Source organism: Crotalus tigris, unplaced genomic scaffold, assembly GCF_016545835.1.
Source record: "Crotalus tigris isolate CLP2741 ecotype Arizona unplaced genomic scaffold, ASM1654583v1 scf7180000017607.2124824, whole genome shotgun sequence".
NCBI classification, from domain to species: domain Eukaryota; kingdom Metazoa; phylum Chordata; class Lepidosauria; order Squamata; family Viperidae; genus Crotalus; species Crotalus tigris.
The window spans coordinates 1424012-1442953 of NW_024096509.1; the positions used below are offsets into that span (position 1 = coordinate 1424012).

An 18942-nucleotide genomic window follows, 5' to 3' on the forward strand; every position below is an offset into this window, starting at 1 on the left:
CTTAAGTTGTTTTCCTTTTTAGGATTTTCATCCATGGAATCTTTCTTAGGCTCTCTTTGAGACTGTTAAAATCAGATCTTTTAAAATTTAAGACACTGGTTGGATGATATTCTATTGCTTGTGTTTGAATTATGTTGAATTCCAATATGACATGGTCACTCTCACCCAAAGTTCTGGTAAGTTCAAGTCCTTTATATCACTTCTTCTCTATTACTAAGAATTAGGTCCAGTATAGCTTTTCCTCTAGTTCCCTCTTCTACCTTTTTGATGACAAAGTTGTCAGCTAGGTTGGCTAAGAATCTGTTCAATCTCCCACTTGCTACCGAGTTTGTCTTTCAGTTGATATTAGGGTAGTTAAAGTCTTCTATTATTACTGTGGTATATTTCCTAAAAACATCCATTAATTGATTAACAATTCATCTCACCTAGTTTCAGTAATGGCAACTACATCCAGTGGTGGGATTCACATCACTTTGGCAAAACCGATAGTTAATTTTTTGTTACCCAGGCACAGAATGGACTTCCGGAAACAGCATCCACACAGAGAACCAGTTATTCACATATTTGAATCCCACCACTGACTATATCATACATATTTTGCTTACAAATATGACATCATGCCCTTTGCCCCATTAGTTCAGGATCTCACTTTCAATGAATTTGCTATAGCTGAGGTTCCCAGGAAACATAAATATAGCATAATGTGAGGGAAACATAAACATAGCATAATGTAAATATGCAGGGGCTTCAGGAAACATTATTTTAAAAAGTGACATGCAGCTTTTTTAAAAATTTCAACTATTAGGGTTTTTTTAAATGTTCTATATACCTGCATATACCCAAACATAGTTCAGTAACACATCAGTAAAGCTTAAAAGATAGCTGATTGATGAAACAACTAAGTTTCAATCACAACAGACAAACTGCACATCATTAAGCCCTGTGTTATCAGAAACAGGTAAAGTACTCCAAGGCTCAATCTTGGTCTGGATACCACATATGGCCCCAACTTTGCAGAAATCACTCCATGGACCATAAGTACCCCAATTATTTGAAGAACCCTTCAGCACTTGCTTACTTTGGCAAGTGAACTTAATATTATTTGCTGCTGTGTCATCACTGGGTCCTTGAGGGGCTTCCACCTGGAGAGCAAAGGACATTAAATTGCCCTCGGAACACTTCTCAACATCTCCCCAAACTCCAAACCTGTAAGGAAAGACAGTATTCAGAAGAACCATAGAACATAGAAGAGTTCTCAGAGATCTTCTAGTCCAACCTCCTGCTCAAAGGCAAGAACTTTATACCAGTCAAATGGTTGTCCAGTCTATTTTTCATCATTCAGTGATGAACAACTCTGGGAGGCAAGCTATTCCATTGATTGATTGTTCTCACAACCAGAAAATTTCTCCTTAGTTCTAAGTTGGATATCTCTTTAACAAGCTTCCACCCACTACTTCCTGCCCTGCTCTCTGGAAAATAAGTCAATCCCCTCTTTTTTGTGACAGCTCCTCAAGTACTGGGAGACAGTTATCATGTCTCCCCTAATCCTTCTCTTCGTTAGGCTAGAGGTATCTAGCTCCCTCAATCGTTTATCATATATCATATTGAAGTTTTTGTCTGCGTAACTTTAGTGTCCTGTAGCACTGTACATCATGGGTGATTACTCAAGATTTATGATAATAAATCAGCACCAAACCTTTCTGTATAACTAGCTCAGTGTTTCTCAACCTTGACAATTTTAAGGCATGTGGACTTCAACTCCCAGAATTCCACAGCCAGCAATGCTGGCTGTGGAATTCTGGGAGTTGAAGTCCACATGCCTTAAAATTGTCAAGGTTGAGAAACACTGATACTAGCTGTTCTCATGGACTAAGAATACAGTGGATTTTTTGCTCCTCAAATTCAGCTTCATTTTTGACAAGCAATTTAACATTGGAAGTTGAGGAAGACAGTGATTATTGCTTTCTCTGTCTTATTTTCTTTGGATTTATAATATTAGCACAGACCAGATAATGCCCTGACTAAAAATTATCCTATTTTCTCATATCAGTTCATATAGCATAACATATTTCTTCCAACCCTACAAAGTCAAACAGAGAGACAAATCTAAAAGATACTTACATTCCAGTAGCAGATTGAATCACTTCAACCCCCGTACAATAAAGACGGATACCATTAAGAGATGTGTCACTTGAGGTGGCTGAACCTAATACAAAAGAAAAAAAAAGACTGCAGATAGTCCTCGACTTATGATTGTAATTGAGTCTTCAACTGGTCATAAGTTGGTCATTAAGCAGGTCATCACATGACCCCACCTGATTTTATTACCTCTTTTGCAGCAATGGAAGCTGCAGCCACTAAGCAAACCCACTATTCACTCTGGCGCATTTTTTTTCTGGAAACTGAAAATAAATACCGATTTCTGGCAAAATGTTGTAAAGCAAGATAATGTGATGGCAAGATGCTGCAAATAGTCATAAATGTGGTCACATGATCCCCAGGGGGGGCAGCTATTATAATTTTGAATCCAAGTCATAAGCAGATTTTTTTGAGGTCCCTCATAACTTTGAATGCTCAATAAGTGACTAGCCATACATTGAGGACTACCTATATTATGAAGCAAACAAAGTCATAACTAGTAGCCAGCATGGGTTTGTTAAAAATAGATCATGCCAAACCAACATCTCATTCTTCGATAAAGTGACTAAACTAGTAGACCAGAGAAATGCAGTGGACATGGTATACTTAGATTTCAGTAAGGCATTTGACAAAGTAGACCACAACCTACTCCTTGGTAAGCTAAGAAAAGGTGGAATAGACAACATCACCACCAGATGGATCTGTAGCTGGCTGGCAAACCCTACTCAATGAGTAGTCCTCAATGTCACTACATCCACAAGGAGAGAAGTAAGCAGTGGGTTACCACCAGGTTCCGTCTTAGTCCCAGTACTCTTCAATATCTTCATAAATGACTGAGATGAGGGAATTGAAGGGGAACTCATCAAATTTCCAGATGACACCAACTGACAGGAGTAGCCAACATCCCAGAAGACAAACTCAGGATCGAAAAAGATCTTGACAAACTTGAACAATCCAACAAAATGAGTTTCAATGTGGAGAAAAGCAAAGTCTTACAATGTGGAGAAAAGCAAAGTTTTACATTTAGGTAGGAAAAATCAAAAGTATAAGTACTGATTAGGCAAGACCTGGCTCAAAAACAGTAACTGTGAGAGGGACCTTGGAGTCCTAGTGGATGATCACTTGACTATGAGCCAGCAGTGTACAGCAGCAGCCAAAATAGCTAATACAATCCTGGGTTGTATAAACAGAGCCATAGAATCAAGATCACACAAAATATTAGTACCACTTTATAAAACCCTAGTAAGACCACACCAGGAATACTGCAGCCAATTTTGGTCACCATATCATAAAAAAGATGTTGAGAGTTTGGAAAAAAATCAGAGAAGAGCAACTAAAATGATCAAAGACCTGGAGAATAAAACATATGAAGAACAGCTATGGGACTTGGGTTTGGCTAGTCTAAAGAAAAGAAGAAAGAGGGGCAACATGATAGCAGTATTCCTGTATCTGAAGGGCTGCCACAAGGAAGAGGAGGTCAAATTGTTCACCAGAGCACCAGAGGGAAGGACGAGAAACAATGGTTGGAAACTGATCAAAGAAAGAAGCAAACTTGGATTAAGGAGAAACTTCCTGACAGTGGAACAGCTTACGCCCAGAAATCGTGGGCGATCCATCACTGGAGATTTTTAAGAAGAGACTAAACACTCCTCTGTCTGAGATGGTATAGGTTCTCCTGCTTGAGCAGGCGGCTGGACTAGGAGACCTCCAAGGTCCCTTCCAGCTCTATTCTATTCGAAACTGAGTCTGTGATATCTAATTAAACAAGACCTTTGTAAGCCAACTAAGTGGGAGAAATTCAATCTTCTACTCGCTTGTCAAGATGTACCCAACCCCACACTATTCTTTGGAGCAGGGAGCTGGAGGCCCAAAACTTGCAATGATGCATCATAGCTGAGTTGGATTACTTCATACTTCAATGTAATTGAATTGGGATCTCTTTTGGGGGGAGGGGAAGGCAAGGAAATTTCTACTGCCCTTTCCTATCTGCCCAACACCAAGTCCTGATTTGTGGTGATTTTCTTTTCTTTTAAATACAGTGAAGTGTAATGCTGTCCTTTGGGAATTAACAAAAAAGTATTATTATTTTTTTCAGAACAGTTTTATCTTTTATTAAAAAGATCTCACTTGAAGTTTCCATGTTTATTTATTCCATTTGAGCATGCTGTTTTAAAACCAACTGAAACAGCAATCAGAACTAATACATTATTAACTTTCTTCTATTTTCTGTTGCCATAAAACAATAAACTGATGTGAAGCAATAAAAAGGGTAATTAAGAGACTATTACTCTGTAATCTTAATGTTATGCTCAGAAATTGTGCCTCTAGGTTTGCCACCAAATACTGAAGATATAATCTCTGGAAGCTACAATGAAAGAAGCTTAGGAACATGAGTTATCTATCCTGTTCACATGAATGAATGAATGAATGAATGAATGAATGAATGAGGGAGGGAGGGAGGAAGGAAGGAAGGAAGGAAGGAAGGAAGGAAGGAAGGAAGGAAGGAAGGAAGGAAGGAAGGAAGGAAGGAAAATCGCTTTAAGGACAAAGTTACTAATTACAACTGCAGAGAATCTTGGCTAGAGTGGACTGACCAAATATAACACAATGATATTGGCCAAGTGAATGGCATTATAAATTACTTTTTAATATTGCTTCCAGAGGACAATGAAAATCAACATTAATTAGAAAGCACTGAGTAGTGTTCAATAAATTAGGGCATCTTGAATAGTCTCTAGACCTCTTGCAGTCATTATGTCTGAATTAGGTACAAAGCATGAATAAATGGAACATAGCTACTTCCATCAGATCTCTGATCTAAATATTTGTAGCAAAACACTTCATCTGACTACCACTCAAAATCTTTTCTTTTCCTTTACTTTTGTCCCCATTTTTAGTATTATCACATTAAGTTCCATGATTTAGTTTTCCCAAGCTTGAGGGAAGTTTTAGCGGATCCCAAAATGGATTAGGATTACTTTAGAGAGACAACTGTGAGAGTGCTTTAGCCTCATGAGGTTTGAATAGGGTAAGACCAGGAGACTTTTACCTTCAAGGAGAATCCACTTGCATGGCCTTTTGAACACATGGCCATTTTCCCCCATTCTCCCCACTGTCCTCCATTTGGCACTCTGAGGACCAAGTTATAATCTCGACATTCTGCATTCCAAAGCCAACAGGAAAGGATCAGGAATACTGCAGAGCTGAAGTAGGGGTCCATTTGTCAGACAATTCTGTGAAGATAAAAATAAGAAATACTTAATATTTATCAAGGTTTTGAGTGTGTAGCTGATGAGCAGGTTAGTTTGGTTGCTCAACAGTGAGACACTGGTGAAGTGGACACATCAGTCCCTGCATTTTCTGTGTTGTATCCTTACCACTTTTTACAGAGGGACGATTGAAAGCATCTTGTCATATTGTATTACTGAGTGGTTTGGAAGTATTACTGTTTTGGGCAAGAAGGTTGTGCAGAGAGTGGTGAGGATGGCAGAAAAGATTGTTTGAGGTTCACTTTCTTCTATCCAGGACATAGTATATAAGCGCTGCTTGACCAGGGTCCTCAGTATTGTCTGGAATGTTACACATCCTTTCCATGACCAGTTTTCTTTGTTAGCTTCTGGGAGAAGACTTCACAGTATCTGAAGCAGAAAAACTAGATTCTGTAATAGGTTTATATCATATATAGTATCAACCTTGTTAATTCTCAAGATTCTTTTTTCTGGTATGTATTTTAAATGGTCTGTGATTAATGTGTGTGTATGTGTGCATGCATGGGTATGGGTATGGTATATATATTCTTTTGAGAATAGGCATCAGAATTTTATTTTTTAATGTATGCTAGTGTGTTCACAGAAAAAAGTGACAATAAAGCTTATTTCACCTCATCTTATCCTATCTATTATCTCTTATCATCTCTTATTTCATCATCTCTTCTCTCTTGTCTCTTATCCCTTATTCATTATCTGTTATCCATTATCTATTATCTTAATAAAAGAATCAGAGCTTTCAAAATGTATAGCCTAGATATTTTAGCTGAATCTCTGGTTCTACTTTATTTAAGTTCAACCTATCTTTTTCCAACCCACAAATCTTTTCTCTACTCAGACACCAGTTACCTCTTTTCCTTCCATCCCATTGTTAATGTTGTTCTCCGTTCATTCTTTTCTTTATGTTAGTACTCATCTTAACTTTGCTTGTTTAACCCTCTTTCTTTAGTCCATATCCCTTTATCACAGCCTTGTTCTCAGACTCTGCCTCATTGTTTCCCTTCTGCACCTTTAATCCAGGGCTAAGTGATATGATACCCTTAGACCTTAAACCACCTGCAAATCCTGATTTTTTTTCACTGTTTATTGATAATACTATCTTTCGACCCTATGGAAAGGCCTAGAAATCCTAGAAGGCCAGTTTGCCTTCAGATGCATGGGTTGTTTGGGGATTGGTCATACCCACATAGCCATCACTTTTTGCATGGGGGAGATTCCCAAGCCTGCTATTTTGCAAGTGTGCCCATCATAGATTTTCAACATTCTAAATTGGCCAATGGATCAAAAGATTGAAGGTTACCTTAATGTATTTTTCTCCTTTCTTATTCCATAGCTTTCACACTCTATAGATTCTTTAGCCACTTCTTTTTCTTAATTTCTCAGTCTCTCTTTATTTCTAAACCCTGAAAGCCATCTCTCACTTTTATGTTCACATTATACATAGAGCAAGAACAGTTATCCATATTGCACTTGAACCAGGTTTTCTACTTTTCCATACAACTACATGTGTTTAATTCTGACTCAGTCAAACCCCTGGTCTCCCTTCTCTGCTCCCTGCAGCCCTCTGCAGCTCCACTTACTGTCTTCCTGCAGTCAATTGTCTTACAGCCAGAATGGAAAAGACTTTAAATGTGTAAGCAGGACAAGAAATATGGGCAGGGTCATGAAACCTGAGCACCTTCTATTGCCTTCAGTGGATGGAGCCAGGAAATAAAAAGTGACCGTGGTTGCTAAATGAAAACAAGATCTAGTTTATTTACATTTTGCTTTTTGAATACTTGGTTTAATTATATTTTAAATTAATTACATTTATTAAAGATGCTGAACAATATATAAACAAGGTATAGGCCGTCTTTCAGTAGCTGTGAACCACATTTAACATCTGGCAAGGGAGGGGAGACTCCATATTAAGTATGCTGTTGTTGGTGTTGGTGGTGGTGGTGGTGGTGATGATGATGCAAAGTGAGTGGGAATGAGGCCATTATTTGTGGAACAGAAGATAACATATTTGTGTAGATGCTTATTATTTGGTATATTTTGAGAACCCAGACTATTAGATTTACACACTAAATTGTGCTTAAGATGATCATACATGGAGATCTTATATAGTTACACCTTTGAAATAACAGGAAATCAAAGTGCTAATTTTTAATAATTATGGTCAGAAGAGACTTGAGAATCCCACAAATGATGGGGGAGCACAAGTTGCCTACTTCTGCAATAAGCCATAGTTTATGCAACACAACAGTAGTCCCCATAGCACTAGCTCAAGCAAACCATATTATGGGTTACCACCATGTATGAATCCAGCCACTAGAAAGAATAAATGTCCTTCTTTTTACTAAATCAAATAAAACACACGGTTTTATTTGTTATATTTGAGGGAAGACAAAATTATTAATCATGTGTCCATGCTAATCATATTATTGCATGGTCATTCAAAGGAATTCTGCAGAGATACAGCAGACTCAACAGCTAGGACTATGCAGGCTGTTTTTACTAGGAAAGGAAAAAAAGGGGTGTAAAATGCCCTGGAAAACTTGTACATTTTCAAAAATAAAAGCTCCTTTATCCCATTAAGTTTTTAATTTTGAAAATGTACACTTATTTATTTATTTTTCTACTTATAGTCTTGGCATCATAGACATTCAGTTCAACAATTTGCATATCTTGCTCTAGAAGTGGGGTGTCTATACAGGTCTTTTCCTCTGGAAAAGTTAACCAAGAAATTCTACTGACTCTACATTTACTGCCTTTAAGTTTTGAAATGGATGATCTAAGCCAGACATTTCAAACACAAGGCCCAGGGACCGGATGCGGCCCACGAAGTGGTTTCATGTGGCCCGCAAAGCCATCCTGGAAACAGTGAGGGAACGGCCCTCGCTGCCTTGGCCCTGGCCCAGGCCAGCCAGGAGCCAATGTACAATTTTGTGGTGGCCATCTATGCTGAAACGCATTCAGTCTTAGATCCACAAGGCCATTTAGAAACACCAAGGAACCAGCCTCTGCTGTGTCAGCCCCGCCCCCTGGGTGCATGCTGGGGAGGTGTCACCCTTTGTGAGCAATGAATAAATGGACCATGACTTGGCGCTTGCCCCGGTCCCACCCCCTTCTGCCAGAGACCCTCAGATCTGTCCCACTCCTGCCCAGGCCCCCACAGGCACCTTTGGTGCGAACAATGTAGAGCTGGCCACACCCACTCCATCTACACCCACCCAATAGGCCACACTCACCCTGGCCACACCCACCCGGCTCCTAATGGCAACCACAATGCTGATGTGGCCCTCAATGAAATTGAGTTTGACACCCCTGATCTAAGCAGATCTAAAACAATACTGAAGCTAACTGTTCAAACTATGTTTTTTTAAACAAATTGCTGAAACTAATTGCTGAAATAATTTCTAAAAATTAACCATCAGAACAAATTGCTGAACTACCTCATGGTGAAAGCAATAATCTCATGGAGACTTATTTTTATCAGTTTAAGTCAATCTGCCATATTTAATGTAACTTATGACCCAAAGAGAATCTGTTGTCTTGTTCCAAAGATCATTGTGTTTGGATTGTATGGACCTCTGCATAAAACAGCCGAGCAATTGTATTAGCCATGAAGAGTAGACATTCACTGAAACATTTTGATGGAAAGTGAGGAGGGTGCAAAACAGGTGGGACCCAGAGTGTGTGCTGTTATTTTGTTAAGAAAAAAATGGGAAGGAAAAGGATTGAGAAGTATTTTCTTTATGATGCAGAAAAACAAAGGCATTCTGCTTCTATTACTTTATATTTTTTTCTACTATGTGTTTGGAAACTAGTTGAGTCAACAAGAGTAATTAAGGTGCAAACCAATCCTCTTGGATCTTCCTTAAGCTCTTTGTCACCAGATATTTACTCAGCCATCCTCTCAGAATTATCTCCTTTGTTCTCCAGACTCAAATGTCAAATTTTATTAAACTATTTTTTTTACAATATGTTGCGTCCTTGGCGGGAAAACAGACACGAGAAGCAGCTGGAGTTCTCAGTTTCTTTTATTCAGCGTTCAGCTTACAGGAAGATGGCTTCAGCTTCGCCCAAACGCCTCGCAGCCTCTTATATAGGCAACTCCCGGGTAAATGGGTTACTTTTCCCGCGCCAGCACCCGCGCATGCGCACGGCGCTGGCGACAGCCTGTCTGGTCCCGGGCAGCTTTGCACCTGCCCGGGACTGCCTGCAACGCCCGAGCCGTTTGCAAAGGCTAGGGACATAACACCCCTTTTCCCCCGGGCTAAAACTACTACCAACATACAACATTTATTTTATATGACATTTTGCTCCCCAGTGCTCCCACTGTTTACTGGCCTTTGCCTTGCCAGCAATGTTATGTAGTCTTCTAGGTACTTAGGAGATTTCTTTGCTCTCTGTGACCTTCTTAGCTGTGGGTTACTGGCATAAGTCCCCTGACTGGAGGGAGGCGTGAGCCTGTTCTCTCTATTGTGCCCTGGTGTCTTCCAAGGACTGTGCCCCGATGCCTGGCCTGCTTGCTTGCCCACCGGGCTCGTCAGGCCAGGGCTTCTGTTGCTTTGTGACCTGGTTGACCTACCTAGCTGTAGACCCTCAGGCCCCTTGAAGTGATAGCCGCTGCTGGGCGTCTCTGTAGAACCTCCTAGGTCAGTCCAAGACCTGTCAGGAGGCTGTCCATTCCCTGAACCCCATTCTGTGCTCGGGCTCGTGTGGGTTTCTGTACTTTCCCAAAACTCAGGTGTTCCCTGATTTGTGCTAGGGTTGTTGTAGTCGGGACTTGGTTCCTCGACTAGCTCTGTGTATGTTTGACCCCCTGTAGGATTTGGGGTAAGGTCAGGCCAACTTTGGGGATTGTGTGCCAGCTCTCTTGCGGGGAATGATTTGTTGGGATGCCCCCGGGTATCCTCCGTGACTGGAGTGCTGTGTGACGTGTGTGGAACGTGAGTATGCCCCCGGTGACTCCCTGGCTGGAGTAGGCGTGAGTGCCTGTTGTGTGGGTAAGCTCCATGACTTCCTTTTCGGAGCAATTGCGGAATCTGGGGACGGGCCGTTTGTGGCTCCCTCAGTGGAGATGGGCAGCAGCTCGTGCCCTTCCCTTTGCTCCAAAGGGTCCCCCTCCCCCCCCTGGAAAAGACCCAGGAGTCTCAGCAGAAAGTCTCGCCTAGAGCGAAGTTGGTCGATGTGCCGACGCAGGACACGACCGTTGTCCAGGGCAACCTCGTAGGAGAGAGGACCTGTGATCCTGGACACAGAAGCGGGGACCCATGTATTGACCAGCCCGTAATTGCGAGCGCAGACCGGGGCAACCACCCAATTAGTCGTCAGGTGCCCTAGGATGTGAGGTAGATGAAGGCAGTCTGTCCGGATGCAACCGGTCAAGTCTCGTAGTAAGTTGGCGCCCCCAACGAAGTTCAGCTGGACTTCCCCCTGTAGAAGTGGACGGTGTGGTGCGATAAGAAAGGAGAAAGTCAGCCAACCTGTGATGCCAGTCCCCGTAGGTGAGTCTCTTCAAGGCGTCCTTTGCGATGCGCACCATGCGTTCCGCCATACCGTTGGTGGACGGGTGAAAAGGCGCAGACGTGGCATGACGAATCAGGTTTGCCTGTAAGAAAGCTTGGAATTCGGAGGAGGTGAATTGAGGGCCGTTGTCGGACACGATGACATCTGGCAGCCCGTGTGCAGCAAAAATCCCCCTCAGTACCTGAATAGTCTTTGCAGTGGTGGTGGATGAGACAGGCACAACCTCAAGCCATTTTGAATGGCTGTCAACAAGGACCAAGAAGAACTGGCCCTGAAAGGGCCCAGCGTAGTCAATGTGCACCCTAGACCATGGGGACTGTGTTTCCTCCCATCTATGCACAGGAGCTTGGGGCATCTCTGGGCGAGATCGTTGGCAGAGGTGGCATGCGTGCACCTTAGCCTCAATATCTTTATCTAAAGCAGGCCACCACAAGTGGCTTCGTGCAAGAGCCTTCATACGGACAATGCCAGGATGACCCTCGTGGAGGGATTCTAAGACCCTAGTCCTCATTGAGGTGGGAATGACAACTCTGTTTCCCCAAAGCAGACAACCCTGAGAAAGGGACAGTTCGTTTCTTTTGGACCAGAAAGTCTGAAACTCAGGACTAGGGCAGTGCTCAGGCCACCCGGACAGGACCCAGGAGCGGACACGTGAAAGTGTGTGATCTGTACCCGTTTCAGCGGTAACATCCCTGGCACTAAGAGGGAGCTCGGGCAAGGCTTGGATTGATAGAATGTTGACAGCTGGCGCGGGGTCAGCTTCTACTACTGGCAGAGGCAACCTACTGAGGCCATCAGCATGGCCCATTTCTTTCCCAGGCTTGTGGAGTAATGAAAAATCATATGCAGACAAAAAATAGACCACCTAAGCATTCTAGGGGAAATGATGTGGGGAGTCTGCTTACGTGTGGTAAACAGTCCCAGCAGAGGCTTATGGTCAGTGAAGACCGTGAAATGCCTGCCATATAGAAAATCGTGGAATTTTTTAATTCCAGCAACAACAGCCAGAGCCTCCCTGTCTATCTGAGCGTAGTTGCGCTCGGCAGAAGACAGTGTTCTGGAGTAGTATGCAATAGGAACCTGAGTTCCATCAGACCTGAGGTGACTCAGGACAGCTCCAACCCCGTAGGGGGATGCATCACAAGCGATGCACACAGGAAGAGACTCGTTGAAATGTGCAAGAACACTGTTAGAAGTGAGCAAGGCCTTGACTTCTTTAAAGCAAGCCTCATGTGCTTGTGACCACAGCCACACAGCTTGTTTGTCTAGTAGCCTGTGAAGAGGCTCAGCTACACTAGCTTTATGTGGAAGAAAAGAATTGTAGAAATTCAGGAGGCCTAGGAAGGCCTGAAGTTCGGCCTTAGACTTTGGCCTGGGTGCTTGTAAAATAGCAGTTAGTTTGGATTCAGCAGGATGAATCCCAGCAGCATCAATTTTGAATCCCAGAAATTCAGTAGAAGGCACCCCGATCTTGCATTTGTCTTTTCTGAGCTTGAGGCCTGATTCCCTGAATCTTAACAGGACAGCCCTAAGTCTTTCAGCTAGAATGTGTGTGGAGTCTCCTGCAATCAAGACATCGTCAAAGTAGGGGCAGACCCCTGGTATACCTCGTAGTGTGTTTTCCATTACGCTTTGGAAAATCCCAGGAGCGACATTTACTCCAAACTGTAGCCTTTTTACTTTAAAGGCTCCCCTGTGGGTCACAATGGTCTGAGCTATGGCAGCATCATCATCAACAGGCAGCTGTTGATATGCTTGAGCTAGGTCAAGCTTTGCAAAAACACGCCCCCCCTTGAGAGAGGCCAGGATGTGACTGACCACAGGAACAGGATAGGCATGTTGCTGCAATGCCTTATTGAGTGTGCATTTGTAATCAGCACAAATGCGAATGTCCCCATTTGCCTTTAGAGGCGTGACAATGGGGGTCTCCCACGGGCTGGAATCAACAGGTTCTAGGATTCCCTGTTGGATTAGTTTGTCTAGTTCAGTGTCAATCTTACTTTTTAAAGCAAAAGGGACCCTTCTTGCTTTAATCCTAATGGGAGTGACAGTGGGGTCTAGCTTTAAGGACACAGGTGGTCCTTTGAATGTGCCCAGCTGGGGGCTGAAAACATCTGCAAATTCTTTGCAGACTTCCTGTAGGTCGAGTGTTTGTAAGCTGTTGAGTCCTGTGACGTGTATCCCCAGGGCCTCAAACCAATCGAGTCCTATGAGACTCGTTCGTTCACCCCTACTACTAATAAGTCTAGTGGACCTTCAAAACTCTTGTATTGCACGTTAAGGGTGGCCTCCCCCTTAACACACACTCTTGAGTTCTGAAAATCTGTTAATACAATATCAGAAGGCCTTAACTTGGCCTTAGACCCACTACTGGAACAAATCTTCCTAAATGTATGCAATGAAATGATGGACAGGGCAGACCCTGTGTCTAGTTCCATAGATAATGGAACCCCTTGTAGCTTCACGTTGAGTGACAGCTTTTTCTTCATGGGCTTGTGTGTGCCTGTTCTACAGATGCTTCTTCGCGAAGCGCAAAAACCTACCCTATTCTGGCTGGGGAATCTGGTACCCTTCAGGCGTTCTTCTTGGGGTTGTGCCTTTCGTCGGCTCAGACACACAGCTGCAATATGCCCTTGTTTGCCGCATGCCCGGCAGGTAGCGGAGCGGAACTTGCAGTCGGTTCTCCTGTGGCGACCTCCACAGCCGATGCACTTGAGCAGAGCCGAAGAGCTTCCCTTCTGGTTCTCTTCCTTCGCGGGGTGTAGACGGTCGACTTCCTCGTCCGGATCCTCCTCGGAGTTTCGTCGGACGTCTTCCTGGTGCACGGACGCACCCTCTGCACTGTTTCTGATCGGCCGCATGTTTTTGATGGCGCCGCCTGCTGCTTCTTCTGCGGTGACTTCCCTTAAGGCGTCTTGGAAGGATAATTCTTCCTTGGCAAAAAGTCTCTGTTGTAGCTCTCGATGCCTTAGCCCGCACACGAATCGGTCCCTCAGTCGTTCCTCGAGGTCCTTGAACTCGCAGGGCTTGGCGGCCTTCCGTAGCGCGGCGATGTATTCCTTGGCTGTTTCACCGGACCGTTGATCCCTCTGCTCGAAGGTGTGGCGCCATGAGATAACGGACACCTTGGGTGGAAGTGCTCTTTCAGCAGCTTCTTCAGGTCTGCGTAGCTTACAGACTCTACTGGAACAGGTGCTACAAGATTTTCTGCGATTTCGAAGGCGTCTTGGCCGCAAACGCAAAGCAGGGTGGCGGCCTTCAAGCTATCTTCCCTCACTTGGTTTGCCTTGAAGTAGTTCTCCATTCTGGATACGTAGGACTCCCACCGCTCTGGATGTGAGACGTCGAATTCCGAAAGCCTTCCGATTTTCGCCATCTTCGGATCTTCAGGAGACGGGTCTATCAGCCAGCCTACCCCCGAATGCGCACCGGATTGGCGGGTAGCTGCCGAGTCGACGCCGTTCCTCTTCCGCCGCTCAGGACTCCTTGGGTAAGCTTACACTTCTTCCTTTCCAGGTAGTGCAAGGCATCCCACCTTTGTCGCCAGTGTTGCGTCCTTGGCGGGAAAACAGACACGAGAAGCAGCTGGAGTTCTCAGTTTCTTTTATTCAGCGTTCAGCTTACAGGAAGATGGCTTCAGCTTCGCCCAACGCCTCGCAGCCTCTTATATAGGCAACTCCCGGGTAAATGGGTTACTTTTCCCGCGCCAGCACCCGCGCATGCGCACGGCGCTGGCGACAGCCTGTCTGGTCCCGGGCAGCTTTGCACCTGCCCGGGACTGCCTGCAAACGCCCGAGCCGTTTGCAAAGGCTCGGGACATAACACAATAGACACCCAATAATTTTCCCCAATTTGAAAAGGTCTCCTCTAAAATATCTCCAACGCTCTTCATTGGTCAAGGCTTTTTTTAAAATATTGCAGTGACTAGTTTTCCTTTCCTCCTTTTTTCTTTATTTATACTTTTCATGGGTTTTTGTCCTCAAAATGGCAGGAAGTAAAGCCTCTGATTTTCAATAGTTGTGATTGGAATTCCCAAAGGCTGATCCCAGACCACAAAAACTGGTTTCAAAATAAATTCTAAGATTATGGAACAAAACTTAGATGATCTGTCTTTATTATGCCATTGCTTTATAATTTGTTTGTAGGCCAAGTTGAAAATATTGTTCCTGACATTTAAACATGAACATGTTGAGACCCACGTGTTTATATGAAAATCTAAGATCACATGCTGAGGCACTATCCAAAGGCTCCTATGTGAATTATGATATATAATGGTGAAACAACTATGAATTGTTAATTATAAGGAACAGCAACAACAGTGTTATATAGGGTGTAAATAAAGTCTATATTAATTGAGCAGACAAATCAGAATCCTCACTTTTCACAACTGCAACAGCAGAGCAGGGCAAATATTTAAGTAATTGCTACATCAATGTTTTGTCTTTTTGTAGCCATAAAGATATCAATTGCCTCAGTAGTGACAGGTGTTGCCAGATCTGAGATTACTTCTACTGAAATCACACACATACATACACAAATCTAAATATCTGCCTACCTTTAATCTACTAAAGATGCAATAAAGATCTACTAAAAAAACCCAAACATTGCAGAGGCTTCATCATGGTGTTCGTTCAACTTCCAAAGGAAACATTGGAATATGCAATGTCTCCTAGAGGTAACAACTTAAATAAAGCCCTTGCACTGGTTTGCTTTTGTATCTTTCTTATATACTTTATGGATGCTTGAGCTGCTAATAATAAGCAATTAAATATTAGTTAAGCACCTTTATACTACTTGTAAATGGATTCATTCCCACTGAAAAGTCCTGGTTGAATGGAAAGTCCATGTCTCTCCTGAAAGTAACAAAGATGCTGAAGAGTCTTTTCATAGCTTAGGAACAACTCAGGAGATCTCTTAGTGTTCTAATGTTGACAAATGGACCTTGGAACTTAAGCCTTATTCAACAGTAGCATGGCTATAATAAAAAGTTAGAGGAAACTCTGGAGAGGTCCTTCTACGTTTTTAGATTCTAATTCAGTTCCCTGTCTGGATCCCTAGCGTACCCTGGACAGATGGCCATCCAATCTCTGTTTAAAATCCTTCAGTGAAAAAGTCTACAATCTCTCAAGCAACGTGGCATTACTGCTTCATTTGCCATTAGGAAAATCCTCTTCATAATATAAACTCATTATTTCTTGTATCCCCTTATACAATGAAGCCTATAAAAGCCTTCCCCATTTTCTGCATTTCAGCCCTTTAAATACTTGAGGGCAACTATCAAGTTGTCTCATAGTTTTCTCTTTTGTAGGCTAGATATACCTCAGTAACTCCAACCCTTCCTCATGTGTTTGTCCCTGAAGTCCCTTAACATCTTAATTGTTTTCTTCCGTACAGTTAGTTTGTCAATGTTCTTCCAAACATGCTGTACCCAGAACTGAATTCAATATGCTAGGAGTGGACAATAGAGCATAAAGATGAATTAAGACTTCTGATCTTAATTAGAACCTCAAATCATTTTTGCCCAGCATAGTTTCCTTCATCCTGTATTATATTTCTGCATAGTGGTTCCCTAGCTGTGGACCATCACCCCTACAGAGATAAGATTGGCCCTCACCTTGATACTCTTTCAAAAGATCCTGGAAACATGGTTTACCAGTGACTTTGGTGAGCAGCTGAGTGATATGGAGGCCATCAAGTGGTTTGCTTGATATTGTTGCTTGGGGAAGAGGGGAGGATTTATTGGGTTTTGTATTTTGGGGGAGGTAATTCTATAAGCTGCCTGGAGCTACTCCAAGAGAGTTGGGCAGTCATATAAATTTTCTTAATAAATAAATAATACTTTGATTTTCCCCACAAAAATGTATATTAAGTTTCCCTGTTCATATTCATCTTGCTGGTTTCTATACATTGATGCAATTTCTCAATATCTTACCTGAATCTTAATTCAGTCCTCAAATATGTTTACTGTTGGATAATCATTCATGTTTTTATAAATATGTTGAGCAGTACTAGACCTAGGAGAAAGCCTTACAGGAAGCCATTTGATGCTCCTTCAATTTCAATGCGGAGCCATTGACAACTTAGGTTTTGAACATAGATTGTTCAACTTGCTTTGCATCCATGGAGTGGTAGTATTATTTTTCCAGTTATTCTGGCATGTCACCCATCCATCATGATTTGTCAAAGATCACTGAAAGGATCTCTGAGATTGTATCTGAAAACTCTTTCAGGACTTTTAGATCTATTTAATCTAGTCATGAAAAATTATTTCATTTATGGAAGCCAGCCATTGTTAAATTTATATAGCTTCTCATCTCACTTGCACATGTAGTAATATGTAGTCATAATAATATGACTCCAGGTAACATGCATAATTAGAATACAAACTAAGAAATAAAAAATTCAACCATTAAAGTTATTGAAACCAGTTAAAACCTACAGTAACAAAAAGGCAGATGAGTGTGCAGTCTAAACTTATACAAAGTGCAACCATTTCATGGGCGCCACATTTCCATGGTGTTTACAAGCCACCTTTTTAGGGCATTCCAGAAGCCCAGCAGTGTTGGGGTTGGTCTTACTTCAAAGGGAATGATGTTCCAAAAGGCGGGTATCATGCAGAAGAAATTCTATTCATGGTCCCGCCAAATACAGTTCCTTTACACCCCACTATTATTAGTTGTTATGCTTATTTCATTTCAGCTCAGTTTCCTTTTGTGAAAAAGAACTTTTTAAAATAATGGTATAGTTAACAATGCTTTCTTTGGCAATTTGGGTGTATGTGTGTTTGTGTGTGTTTCTGTATGCGATTTAGTCTGTTATGCTATCTTGGTGATTATACCCATCTCTCTCTCTCTCTCTCTCTCTCTCTCTCTCTCTCTATATATATATATATATATATATATATATATATATATATATATATATATATATATATATATAGGTCTTTGGTTGTTCGGGTTTTCTCCCGCGTACAATTGGAAGTGTCTTGGCAACGTTTCGACGAAGTCACATTCGTCATCTTCAGGCTGGTGTTTTTAGCTTCTTGCTTTGAGCAGCAATGTGTGGTTTTAGCTGTTTCTTCCTTTTAACTGCCAGTGAGGGTATGAACTGATTGGATAGACATCTGTCTGAAAAACTTCCTGCATATACTCCCTTGACTCAACTGGCAAAGAGGGAGGAGAGCCTGTGGCTTGGTGGTTAAATCACTGCCTAGTATGTAAACTGCCCAGGTTCGAATCCCATAACGGGTGTGGCTAACTGATGAGAGCAGAATGAGCTCGAAATGGCCATCTTAGTCTCCCAATTTAATTCTTTAATTCTTTGTCAGAAAAAAGAAATTTGGATTTGTAATGTTTCGCAGTTGCGACTTGAGCCTGCTTAACGCCCCTAGTTGGGGGCTGCAAGGCAAAAGAGATTGTAAAAAGTAAAACTGCAGTATAGCAGTTAAAAAACGTCAAGGTGTAATCAATTAGACATCTGTCTAAAAAACTTCCTGCATATACTCCCTTGACTCAACTGGCAAAGAGGGAGGAGAGCCTGTGGCTTGGTGGTTAAATCACTGCCTAGTATGTAAACTGCCCAGGTTCGAATCCCATAAAGGGTGTGGCTAACTGAAGAGAGCAGAATGAGCTTGAAATGGCCATCTTAGTCTCCCAATTTAATTCTTTAATTCTTTGTCAGAAAAAGAAATTTGTGTGTGTGTGTGTGTATATATATATATATATATATATATATATATATATATATATATATATATATATAGGTCTTTGGTTATTCGGGTTTTCTCCCACATAAAATTGGAAGTGTCTTGGTGACGTTTCGACGAAGTCTCATTCGTCATCTTCAGGCTGGTGCTTTCGGCTTCGTGCTTCTAGGAGCAATGTGTGATTGTAGCTGTTTCCTCCTTTTAACTGCCAGTGGGGGTATGAACTGATTGGATGAGAAGCTTGGCTGTGTTCTGATTGGATGGAGGTGTGTTCTGATTGGTTAGGAGCTTGGCTGTGCTCTGATTGGATGGGGG

At 42.3% G+C, this 18942-nt stretch overlaps 1 protein-coding gene across 1 annotated transcript; it reads right to left on the reverse strand.

The window, feature by feature from the left end:
• Window positions 1–905: 905 nt before the first annotated feature.
• LOC120298216 (vitelline membrane outer layer protein 1-like) lies at window positions 906–5359 on the reverse strand. Its single transcript, XM_039321688.1, has 4 exons — window positions 5189–5359; window positions 4353–4386; window positions 2122–2206; window positions 906–1206 (listed from the first exon to the last, which is right to left on the reverse strand). The coding sequence occupies exons 1-4, from the start codon at window positions 5357–5359 to the stop codon at window positions 906–908; spliced, it is 591 nt and encodes a 196-aa protein (XP_039177622.1).
• Window positions 5360–18942: the final 13583 nt, after the last annotated feature.